At 36.5% G+C, this 11,259-nt stretch overlaps 5 protein-coding genes across 6 annotated transcripts; 3 read left to right on the top strand and 2 right to left on the bottom strand.

The window, feature by feature from the left end:
• The first annotated feature begins 472 nt into the window (after nucleotides 1-472).
• On the top strand, nucleotides 473-1,920 carry AQP (aquaporin). The gene is made up of 5 exons (XM_089843788.1): nucleotides 473-759; nucleotides 817-1,018; nucleotides 1,093-1,174; nucleotides 1,533-1,671; nucleotides 1,739-1,920. Exons 1-5 carry the CDS (start codon nucleotides 567-569, stop codon nucleotides 1,918-1,920), a joined length of 798 nt encoding a protein of 265 aa, XP_089699914.1. The 5' UTR covers nucleotides 473-566.
• A 576-nt stretch (nucleotides 1,921-2,496) lies between these two features.
• Nucleotides 2,497-5,160, bottom strand: LOC149661515 (aladin-like). 2 transcript variants are annotated; one of them, XM_089843032.1, is made up of 13 exons: nucleotides 4,982-5,160; nucleotides 4,653-4,897; nucleotides 4,511-4,578; nucleotides 4,366-4,457; nucleotides 4,254-4,300; nucleotides 4,024-4,182; nucleotides 3,864-3,947; nucleotides 3,677-3,797; nucleotides 3,219-3,592; nucleotides 3,079-3,146; nucleotides 2,953-3,013; nucleotides 2,798-2,882; nucleotides 2,497-2,722 (listed from the first exon to the last, which is right to left on the bottom strand). In XM_089843032.1, the coding sequence occupies exons 2-13, from the start codon at nucleotides 4,895-4,897 to the stop codon at nucleotides 2,546-2,548; spliced, it is 1,581 nt and encodes a 526-aa protein (XP_089699158.1). In that variant the 5' UTR covers nucleotides 4,982-5,160; the 3' UTR covers nucleotides 2,497-2,545. The 2 variants fall into 2 exon arrangements, with proteins under 2 accessions (XP_089699158.1, XP_089699159.1); XM_089843033.1 differs by having other exon boundaries at nucleotides 4,517-4,578; nucleotides 4,982-5,157.
• Nucleotides 5,161-5,166: 6 nt separating this feature from the next.
• On the top strand, nucleotides 5,167-6,527 carry Tgt (tRNA-guanine transglycosylase). Its single transcript, XM_089843034.1, has one exon. It carries the CDS (start codon nucleotides 5,275-5,277, stop codon nucleotides 6,475-6,477), a length of 1,203 nt encoding a protein of 400 aa, XP_089699160.1. The 5' UTR covers nucleotides 5,167-5,274; the 3' UTR covers nucleotides 6,478-6,527.
• Nucleotides 6,528-6,974: 447 nt separating this feature from the next.
• On the top strand, nucleotides 6,975-8,739 carry DCTN4-p62 (dynactin subunit 4). Its single transcript, XM_089843037.1, has one exon. The coding sequence runs from the start codon at nucleotides 7,226-7,228 to the stop codon at nucleotides 8,582-8,584; it is 1,359 nt and encodes a 452-aa protein (XP_089699163.1). The 5' UTR covers nucleotides 6,975-7,225; the 3' UTR covers nucleotides 8,585-8,739.
• On the bottom strand, nucleotides 8,729-11,108 carry LOC149661512 (solute carrier family 52, riboflavin transporter, member 3-A-like). The gene is made up of 5 exons (XM_089843787.1): nucleotides 10,157-11,108; nucleotides 9,552-10,108; nucleotides 9,285-9,504; nucleotides 8,985-9,215; nucleotides 8,729-8,923 (listed from the first exon to the last, which is right to left on the bottom strand). The coding sequence occupies exons 1-5, from the start codon at nucleotides 10,328-10,330 to the stop codon at nucleotides 8,729-8,731; spliced, it is 1,377 nt and encodes a 458-aa protein (XP_089699913.1). The 5' UTR covers nucleotides 10,331-11,108.
• Between the last annotated feature and the right edge of the window lie 151 nt (nucleotides 11,109-11,259).

Raw genomic sequence — 11,259 nt, 5'->3', positions numbered from 1 at the left:
TCCTCCCCATCCTCTAAGTTATCCAATCCTTTACTGTACAAGTAAAAATGACAAAACCCGATGTCTCCGGATAGACTACCATAATGTCTCTTCACTACTATGAGAGCCAAGGTTCCTGGCCTTCCTCACTTTCATTTGGCTCGATGAAAAAGATTTCCCCTTTGACTATTCCGGGCAAGTTGCCCAAAATTTTGTCCACGAATAAAAAAGATAACTAAAAATAAACGGAACGAAGAGAGAAAAGAGGCCCATCCGAGGATGAAGATGATAGAAATAGCCCTAGCTCATCCTGATCCCGTTTTTGATCTTGGAACTCAGAAACCAACAACTCCAGTCCCGAAGGATTCCAACCAGCACCAAGATCAAGCGAAGGGGAAAACTTCGTTAACAGGTACGTAAACTATCGTGGTATTTTACAATTATAATCTTTTCTTACAAATGTTATCTAAGAAACCTTGAGACGCGCATACGGTTTACGCAATATCTGTTATCTTTCTTCAGTGGTATTATCGAAGACGAATAGCGTTTTCTTAAAAGGAGGACCCTAGAGGGTTCGTGGCGTGGATATGGGGGCCGAAACCGACATGGAGTTTGAACCCATCAGGGCCCTGGTACCATATGGGGTTCTGTTTTTCAATACGGTCCTATTTCAAATATTGAGAAGGATAACAACTGTCTTGCCTCTTCCTCGAGGACTTGCCGCAATTATCTTGGAATTCATAGCCACTGTAGAGCTGATTACGGACTGTGCCGAATTAGGTAAGGAATTACCGCGAATCTAACTCACGCAAGTACTTGACGACCATAATTATCTAGATATTGTCTACGAACTTCACGGTTCATGGGCCTACGGTTTGGTTTTGTTTTTGTTGTGCTTTTTCTGGGGGAAATGTTGGTGCGGTGCGGACGCGTGTCCCAGCGATTTCTTGGAGGGGCATTTACTCGACAGTAATTACAGTTGGATAACTTCGACTTGCAAACTAATTGGAGAGTTACTGGCCGCGAAATACGCTTACACGTAAGTACTTTTAAAGTTCTTATAGTGACATTTAATTGGTTCAAATACTCGAAAACGATTATTGATTGTCGTAGGTACACGAGGTATATATGGTCTCAGGGAACTATGCCACATCATTTGAGGTACCTGAGGAACGGATGTGACGGCTCTATCGGGGTAATTATTGAACAACGGGGTGGTATAAAGTTTGACCATATTTAGGACGTTAATATTATATCAATTAAATATATACGACTGTATTCCTTAATTAATTAAGGATGATATAGGTCTACTTGGCCTCTACTCATTAATTAAACAATTAGCAAGCGTTGTTGCAACGAACTCCCAAGGAATTGTATGATCATAGCTACCTAGATACTACTGTTGCATCAAGGTAGCTATGGTATTAAAATCATTCCCTCCCAACGGCATTTATTACTCGTGGTTAAAACAATCAGGACATGTCCCCAATTAAACGATATGGGTTAAACTTATCGATAAAAAAATAAAAAGATTTGGAAAATTTCAATTTCAGGTGTCAATTTTGAAAGGAGCTTGGGTCGAAGGGGTAATTTCATTCATCAGTCGATTTGTGGCTTTAAATTCTTCCTACTTTAGCGACCGTGTAGCTAACCCAATTAACGCTATCACAACCGTCATACTGGTCTTGTCAGGTAATATTTAAGACCCATAATAATAAAAAATAGTTGAACTTACATTATTATCAACATTTCTCGATAGCTGCAACGTCGACCGGTGGTTTCTTCAATCCAATCTTAGCGGCTGGTTTAAAATTCGGTTGCGAAGGAATGTCAAACTTGGGACACATATTTGTCTTTTGGATCGCGTCTTTTGTTGGAGGAATTGTCGCCAGATATTTGTATTTATCTATCAAAGAAATAAGGGACAAAAAGTTCCTATAAGAATCAAACTATATTTTAAAATTCGCTTCCTGCTGTCTTCCATAACTCTTTTCATAAATACGACACTTTCTAAAATTTATAATAACGCATATAGACGTCCTGAAAAAGAAAATAGTTTCCGAACGACAGGCGTATTTCTATTTCTAATCTATCTCCTTATTTAGTCTGTGATAAGTCATTGAGAGCGCCTCATCAGGCGTCACTTTACAAGAATCTATGACCCACTTCAGTGTCAAACTTATGAAAGTTAAATAATAAACTTATATTCACAACCATTCGCAAAAAAATATATAAAATCAAAAGAAGCAAGAAATAAGCGTCCATTTTGTGCCTTTTTCGGATAAAGTATAGGAAGTTAGGCCTAATCTAGCCAAAAATTAATATAAATTAAAGTTAATTATACGCAATACTGCCAAAGATTTTGTTAAAACCATAATATGGTTATTGTTTTTAAAGTTTTAATGCCAAAATAAAAAATGTTGAATTTTCAAGTTTCAAGTTTTAACATTAACACGAAACCACGTGTTTTAAGGCGCGTAATTGTTTTGTTTCACAAGAAAAATGGTACAAAGAAAGTGACAAAAAAAGCTTTATTTCAAACAATATTACAAAAAACTGAAGAATTTCACTGTATATTTGAGGTGGGTGTCGAAAACAGTATATGGTTCGATCCCAAACTCAAATTATGTTCAGAGGTAAATCGAGGCGGTACAATTCTGGGTGGACTCGAATTAGGAATAGACGAAAGATTACTAGGGACGAATAACATTGGCGTGTGTGTAATCACTCCGTTTGACCAACACTGTTGATAAAAAAATTCAATTTATTTCATAGAAATTACCAAGTTGAGATTAATGTACATTACAAAAAAACTAACAACTGTGAGTAAAGCACCAGACGAAAATTTCTGATGAAACTCCATTAATTGAGGGATTTGCATAACTGGCCCTCTTATAAAGCCACTAAAAATAATTATCAATTGCATTAATTAATTAGCTATTAACTTTAATTACACAACACCATCGATTATACCAAGGACTGATTTCAAATGAGGGTGTAATCCTGGTTCGAAAAACTGCAATTAACGGATTATCTGAAACAAGTACTTAATTTAATTATAATATGGTATTTAAATAACGATGTTAAGTGTAAAAGTACTTTTGAATGAAACAGCTAGCCTTTCGCCGGTATTATCCCAAGCCAAACTTTGAACACAACCACCAACACTAATAATTGAAATTGATATTTATATCAATTGCAGATATACGTATAAGCAAAGTGCAAGTTGCTTTTTTTACCGATAACATTCCCTGGAATCAATAGAAAACGTAACTTCGCGTAAATCAGCAACTGGTATGGCGTTTTTCGACCCAACAACGTTAAACGGTTCAATTTGGCTGGAAGGTCCGAAAGAAATAAGATACAAAGTCGATTCGTCTTTGGTAACAAAAAGTAAATGAGCTCCATCAGAGCTCCAACAAGCGGATTGGCAACGTGAAATTAACTTGGTCCATTTTTCGCAAGTCCAAGAATGCGTCTCCCATACGCGAAAAATATTAGAAGGGGTGGCTGCGAAAATTCTAGAACAGTCAGGTGACCATCGTACGAAACTAACACCCCCTCCATTATAACGTTGCAATGGAGTACATTCTTCTTTGGCCACATCCCAAATCTTTTTTTTTTTTTTAGAAAATTTCAGATTTGTTACAGTTATTAATATAAGTTTTTTAAAGAACAAAATGAACAACGATCGTACAAGCATAGAAGTATCGCAAGGTGAAGCTGAAACTAAAAAATCTCCGTTTGGGTGCCAAGAAACGCTACTAACATTCAAGTGACCATTTCTTGATAATAAGGTCATACAAGTTGACGATGGCCTAATGAAAGATTAAAACTAGGTTTAATTTAAGGTCAAAGGTAAAATTGACAACCTTCAGAGTGACCTGGTGACTAAGGATGTTGGATCAAGTTGCCAGAGAATAACACCACGTTGACAACCTAATGCTAACATTGATGCGCAGTAAGGTCTAGAAAATTCAAGGCGCTATTTATAAAACTTCAAAAGGAAAACTTTTTGAATAAAGTAATTAAGGGGGAACGTACTTCCAAGCCATGGAAGTTATGTCCTTTTGTAAAGTATGTTTTAAAAGAGGCGTGATATTATTGGGAGAATTATAAACTTTAACTGAATCGTCTTTAAAAGCAACTGCGAATTTCATAGTCATGGGATCCCAAGCACAAGCTCGAATGACACCATCTTTCCTATATAACATAATTAATAACTAATTATGATTAGAGAGGAAAGGGTTCAATATATTTATAATTTAACTTGCCAATCGAGAGCCTGAGTAAATTCTGACAACATATCTTCCCTGTTCATCTAATTAATGTATGATTAACAATTTTAGCTTTTAGCTATTATGATCTTTGTGCAAACTATCTTACGCTTAAATGAGGGTAGATTGTAAACATAAGTGACTGTAGAAAGTTATAAAATGGAAGAATAGTTTTAGCCGTAGTTTTTAGTATTACTGTATCTGTAATTAAGTTTTCTAATTATTTAAGATGGCCCTTCATTATCTTGAGTTACATTTACAGTAATTTTGTTCAGGCATCAAGGAAGCTTCACTTAAAACTCCCAAAATCCCTCGTTCACTCCTGTCATGTGGATAAATTGCTATTACATCAATAATTTTTACATTAAAATTGTAAAAATCTATAATAGATATAACCATGCTTGTCGTAAATTCTTCCACAAGGATGTCTCATGTTTTAAAAAGGCACTTTCAGCGCTTTCTCTGGAAGCGTAAGGCCTGAGAGCATCAGCAGTTAAAAAAACCCTGGGATAAAGTTCAGCTTTATCCGTAAATTTCCTAACATCGGAATCAGGTGGTCCATCAATAAGTAAACTTTCAAATTCACAAATCGTTATTCTATCTTTAAGCGGAGGTGAAGGAAACATATCCAAGGAACACATCTGTCAAATATTGAATATGCCATCATATCATTGTCAAGAATCAATATATGATCGTAGATGGTAGTTAAGTTTGTATATATTCACCTTGAATCACTCTTATTTCTTCTTAGCTACAAATTAACCGCGTTCAACTTAATATTTACAACTTTTACCGCAAATTCCGCGTCAAATAAACCGCCTAAACGCGAAAAACGGCTGCGATTTGCGAAAACTGTTACATCCAGCAGATGTCAGTACTATTTTTCTGTCTGCTAGAGCCAAGATTCGATCATTCGACAATGCCAAGGCTGCTCTTTTACAAAAACACGTGGCTTCTCTCCCGTGGCCAAATTTATAAGTTATTGCGCAATACTTCAATACCGTTCTAAATTATTGAAATGTCCGCTTTAAAACCATCAATAAAACATCCCCTTAGTTTCAAAATTTTGGCGGAATGTCAAACGACAAAAGCAAGAACGTCGGTTTTAACTCTGCCACACGCTACAATAGAAACTCCAGTCTTTATGCCTGTTGGTACCCAAGGAACATTGAAAGGATTGTTACCGGAACAAATCGAAGAATTGGGATGTCGTATGATTTTGGGGAACACTTATCATTTGGGTATGAGACCGGGTAAAGAAACTTTAAAGAAAGCCGGTGGTTTGCACAAGTTTATGGGCTGGAAGAATGCGCTGTTAACAGACAGTGGAGGTTTCCAAATGGTTTCCTTGATTAAATTGTCAAAACTGACTGAAGAAGGGGTACGTTTCACCTCTCCCTACGATGGCAAGGAGATACTATTGACCCCGGAAGAATCAATTTCGATACAAAACGCAATTGGGGCTGATGTCATGATGCAATTAGATGACGTGGTTAGCAGTACTGTTACTGATTTGGATAGGGTTGAAGAAGCCGTTTACAGAACCATTCGTTGGTTAGACCGTTCCATGGAAGCTCATACCCGGAAAGAGAGTCAAAACATCTTTCCCATTGTTCAAGGGGGTTTGGATACCAACCTTCGTTTAAAATGTATTGCAGAACTAATTAAAAGAGATGTTGCCGGGTTTGCAATAGGTGGATTGAGTGGGGGCGAAAGTAAAGAGGATTTTTGGAAAATGGTTCATTTAAGCACCGACCACCTTACAAGGGATAAGCCTCGGTACCTGATGGGTGTTGGTTTTGCTGTAGACCTTGTGGTCTGCTCTGCTTTGGGTTGCGATATGTTTGATTGCGTTTTTCCCACCCGAACAGCGCGATTTGGTTCAGCCCTAGTACCTAGTGGTGCCCTGAATTTGAAGAATGGCTTATACAAGAATGACTTTAGACCTATAGACGAAAATTGTCAATGTTCGACTTGTCGTCGATATACTAGGGCTTATTTGCATCACATAGTGACCAAGAACACTGTCGCTTGTCATTTGGTATCAGTGCACAATGTGGCCTACCAAATGAACTTGATGAAGAGTATAAGAGAAAATGTAAAAAATGGTACATTCCCCAAATTTGTTCTTAGTTTTATGGCTAATGTCTACCCCGAAAAAAATTATCCTACTTGGGTAGTTGATGCGCTAAAAGCTGTAAATATTGAACTACCTATGTAGAAAACCGAATTTAACACGATTTGATGAATAAAATATAATTTTGAACCAAATTTGAAATCGCTTCTTTTTTCATAAATCAACGCCCGAAAATATAAAAATGTTTTTTGCCAATACAACCAGAAGAAAAAATTACTTCTGATACGATCATACAAAGGTAACAAATTTAACAAAGCACTATCATTGCATTAGGCTTAAAATTTCCTTTGTTTTGTCACCAAGGCTCAAACCGTAACAACCAAATTTTCGAACTATTGTAAACAAAAACGTATAAAGCTTATGACTTACTTTTTTGAGTTGATCTTGAACCCTTTCTTCCAACGAATTACACTTTAGTTTACACTGTCAACTTTTAATAATTACAGTTAACCAAACCGAAATAAAACTTTTTTATGTGAAATGACAGTTGAGAAACGCGGAGTAGAAATTGCTTTACTTTGTTTAAATATTATCCGCGAGAGGCACTGGGTGCAGCCGATTGGCATGATGGGAATTTTTGGAAAACACGCATGAGTCATGACCTCTGTACGTAATGGCGTCGGGCGTTCTAGCTACGTGTTATTTTAAATAGCATATATTTATTATTATAAACATTGTATTAAAGAAGGAAAATAAAATTAAAACAGTACTGTATTAGATGAAACTAACGAACTATTGTAGGTGAAAAAGTTTCGAATATTATCCTTAGTAATTTTCAACAGAAGTTTTGTATCTTGGGCCTTGGCTTGTCAAATAAACTACGCCTAGAAAGATGGCTGGAGTTCTGAAGAATGACAAAGTGTTGTACAAATGTTCATGTAACGAAAAACGGCCTATTACGAAGATATATTTCTGTAGACACTGCGTTAAATTGCGATGCAGTGATTGCGTATCACATGAAGTAGATTCTCATTATTGCCCAAATTGTCTGGAATATATGCCTTCTCCGGAAGCTAGGCTTAAAAAGAATAGATGCGCTAATTGCTTTGATTGCCCCAGTTGCATGCATACATTGTCCATCAGGGCTTCCAACGTTCAAGTTGTAAATCCTGAAGATCCAAGCAAAACTACACCCAAGAAAGTTTACTACTTAGTCTGTGGATTTTGTCGGTGGACTTCAAGGGATGTAGGGATCCCTGATCAAACTGTGGCCACTGGCAGCTGGCCTGATCCTGAAAACATCTATATTAAAAGGATTAACCATCTCTTGGAACATTATCGCGCCATGGCTCAGCAAGAAAAACTTGATAAAGAACGTCGTAAAATCACCCAAAGAACTGGATGTGTAAATTTCTCTGATAAATTTGGATTGTCAGCCATTGTAGCTAAGAAATTGGCAGGTTTAAGCCTATCCAGTTTTAAAGAAGAAGAGAATAAATTGGAAGAACCAGCTCCTTCCGTAGCTGTTGAGGAAACTGAACCTTTTGATGAATCTATCTTGACTCAACCCGTCAATTTGGTCACAGTCTCCACCATAAAGCAAAGACTAATTCAACCCGAATTCCAACCACCTTTAACTAGCGACTTTTATCCACGTCATAAAAGCCTTCTTATCAAGAAATCGCAACGTTGCAAGGAATGCGAGCATAATTTATGCAAACCAGAATATAATCCTTCTTCGATCAAGTTTAAAATTCAACTGACAGCCTTTTTTCACATTGTGGAGCTTAGAATTAAGAAAGTACCGGAACTGAGATGCAATGAGACTGCCAGAGTCATTTTAACTTTGTGCAATCCAACAAACCACATTGCACACGTCTCCTTCTTACCTTTGGACCAAGATGAGAATGATGATCAAACTGGAAAGATTGAAATGCCGGAAGGAGATTTTGCAATTTTGGCCAGAGATGATACTGCAGAGTTTGACGATGTTCAAGACTCAGGATTGGGACAGAGATACGACCCAAATATAGTTTCTTTCCAAAAAGGAAACAAAATTGGATTTTACGCCACTGTAACACCCAAGATTGAGAATGGAGATGTCATAGTTGGTTTGCAGATGAAGCAAGATTTCGTCAATGTCGTGGTTCAACTTCAAAGTCAAGATAATAGAGATTCACACGTTGTTTGGCTTAATCATACAGTATGGTTGAATTTCGGGCCTGTAACACCAACTTCTTCAGAAGCCTAACCTTTTGAACTCTCTTAGAATAAAATTATGTAACTTATTGGCAATGTAATACGGTGGTTTGCTTTGTTTGTTTGTAACAATTTAATTATTATTATTATTAAAGTAGTAATGTTTCAGATTGTACTCGCTAATAAATAAACTGCTTTAAAAGCAAACTTGTTCATTAAATAAATTTGACCAATTAACAAGTCCCATCATAAATATTGAGCCTACAAAACCCCCGACTTGAGTTATGGCTCCAACTTTGAACAAAACTTTGTGACCCATGTCACTCAAAATTACAGTTATCATCGTTTTTACGTAAGAAAACAGTCCAGTGAATAATGTCCAAGATAGAATCTAACGCCGGACATATGTATATTACTAGAACTATATCACTGCAATAATTTTACCTGCTTACCAGAAGCGTTTTACCAAACCAGGTATCTTTCAAAGGCGAATTTGGATTCAGAACTGCCGTTATTAAGAGATAGACCGATATTCCAGTTGCTAGGGCCGTGATTAATGTTACACCTTTAATTGATTTAATTTCCAAGAATAATCCAACGAAACAAGCAGTTGGGTAAGCCATCCCTGAGAAGGTGACGGCCAAATGAAAAGCGCTGGTGCCATAGGGCAAGCAAGAAAAAGGCTAAATAAATAATCAAATTAGAGCCTAATTGACAACAAGTTTTAATATACTTCAGTTAATTACTTTTACCTGTAACGCAGGGAAAATACCAAATGTCGCTAAACAAGCCCAAAATTGCAAGCTCATAAGATAGTAGTATTTGAATTTCGATATTTTTTGAAACTTCGCGTAAATTTTGGGTGTTACTACTTTAGTTTCCATACTATATTCGACTTCGTCTTTACTATGTTTGTTAATTTTTTTCAAATTAACCGAATTCACTTCGTACTCTTGGTATTCATCATGATCTCTTACGTCAAGTGGACGCTGTTCAAAATTATTATTAAAATCAGTGACATCCAAAAAAAGTTCATTATTACCTTGGGCTTTCTTTTGCTTAGAGCGAAAGCACTATGATTCATAAAAGCAAACGCAATCCAACTCAAAACCACAATAATTAATAAAGAAAATAAGAAAACTTCTTCGGAAAAACGTGGCTTTGGAGTTATGGGTAGCCAAACCGTTTCGGTGATATTTTCACTGTTAATTTGAGTTGCATTGTAACATTCCTCTTCTCCGACTCCTTGCGCCAGTGATACCAAACTCGGTATAAAACCACCCATTCCTTCACCGGCTAAGAAAGGAGTTAAGTAGACAGACTCGTAGCGACTCATATAAGGTAAGAACGTTATAGACGAAGCTGTATCCACGATGGACAATCCAAATGATAGAATATAAAGCGCGATACTGTATGGCAACCCATTAATCACGGTGGTCGCTGACCAAAAGAAAATCAGTAACATGCAACTCAAAGATCCAATGCCAATCATTACGTGAATGGATAATTCTTCAGTTTTTTCAGTTGGATAAAATTTCCATATCACCCAATAAATTATACAAGCTACATTAGCAGCCTTTTTAAAAAATCAAATGAATTCATATTTTGTTATTAAAACGAACTATGTTTTTGTAAAACATACTTGTAGCGCAACAGATAAATTTGAACCTAAATTAGGACCTTCGGGTAATTGTTGAACCATCAACGGAATTTCAAGCCATAATCCCGTAATTCCAACCCAGGAACTGAATCCGAATAAAAATGACAGCACTGATATTCGGACATTTCTTTTAAGCATGTTTGTCCAATTGAACTACCATAAAAATGGTAGCTAGACTATGCTTATTGAGTTACGATTACGAGACCAAATAAAGTACAAGTATCGAGCAATGTAGTTGCACTCAACGTACCAACTGTTTTGTAAATATGTTACGTGAACGATACCTTGTAATCAAATCAGCTATGGTTAATGGATTTATCTGAAAAAGGAATTTACTTGATAATGGATAGATAAGTTAACCATCTAATAACAGCCAATTAGTTAAGACTACTATAAGATGATTAGAAGTTATCATTTCACTTGACTATTTTTTTCTTACATAAAAAATACACACCTATTTTTTTTTTTTTTTTTTTTTTAAGTTTCCAATATTTTGCGCTAATCTATTTTTCTAAAGGAAGTCGTCAATTGGAAAATTGGCACAATAAAATTATATCTTTTCCTGTATGAGGTACAGTTCAAGTTTGAGAAATCTTGATAATATTATATTGTAGTACAATAATTAGTTACTTTGCTTATCAAAATATGACCATTTTGTTGAATTAACACGTACCAGAAGTGAGATGAGACTAGAAGTGAAGGGCTCTAGCATTGATAGTAGATCCTGGCACTAGTGAACAAATTTGAGGATTTTATGCCGCTTCCCACGCGCCTACACTACTGAGAAAAAAAATGGTCGAGTTCCAAAAACATTTCCTACCCCCTTCCCCTCAACCTAAAGCGGCCGAACACGGACGCAGCTCCTTGAATCTAGTTCGGCCGTCTACCACCGCGAGCGTCTCACGTTTTGGAAGGAAAATTCAGAAACCGCTACTAGAGGGCCAACCGTTCTTGTGTTATCAAGAATATTCACTTTCGCCGAGTGAAGAATTTGGTTAGCTCAGTACTTCTAGTCTCATCTCACTTCTGCACGTACGCATTATTTTACACTCACTCCACATCGTGTG

This window comes from Phalangium opilio, unplaced genomic scaffold (assembly GCF_054372755.1).
Source record: "Phalangium opilio isolate 3A_F unplaced genomic scaffold, DU_Popi_V2 ptg000070l_1, whole genome shotgun sequence".
Lineage (NCBI taxonomy): Eukaryota > Metazoa > Arthropoda > Arachnida > Opiliones > Phalangiidae > Phalangium > Phalangium opilio.
The sequence above is the reverse complement of the archived record's forward strand: the minus strand, read 5'-3'. Positions and strand labels throughout refer to the sequence as shown.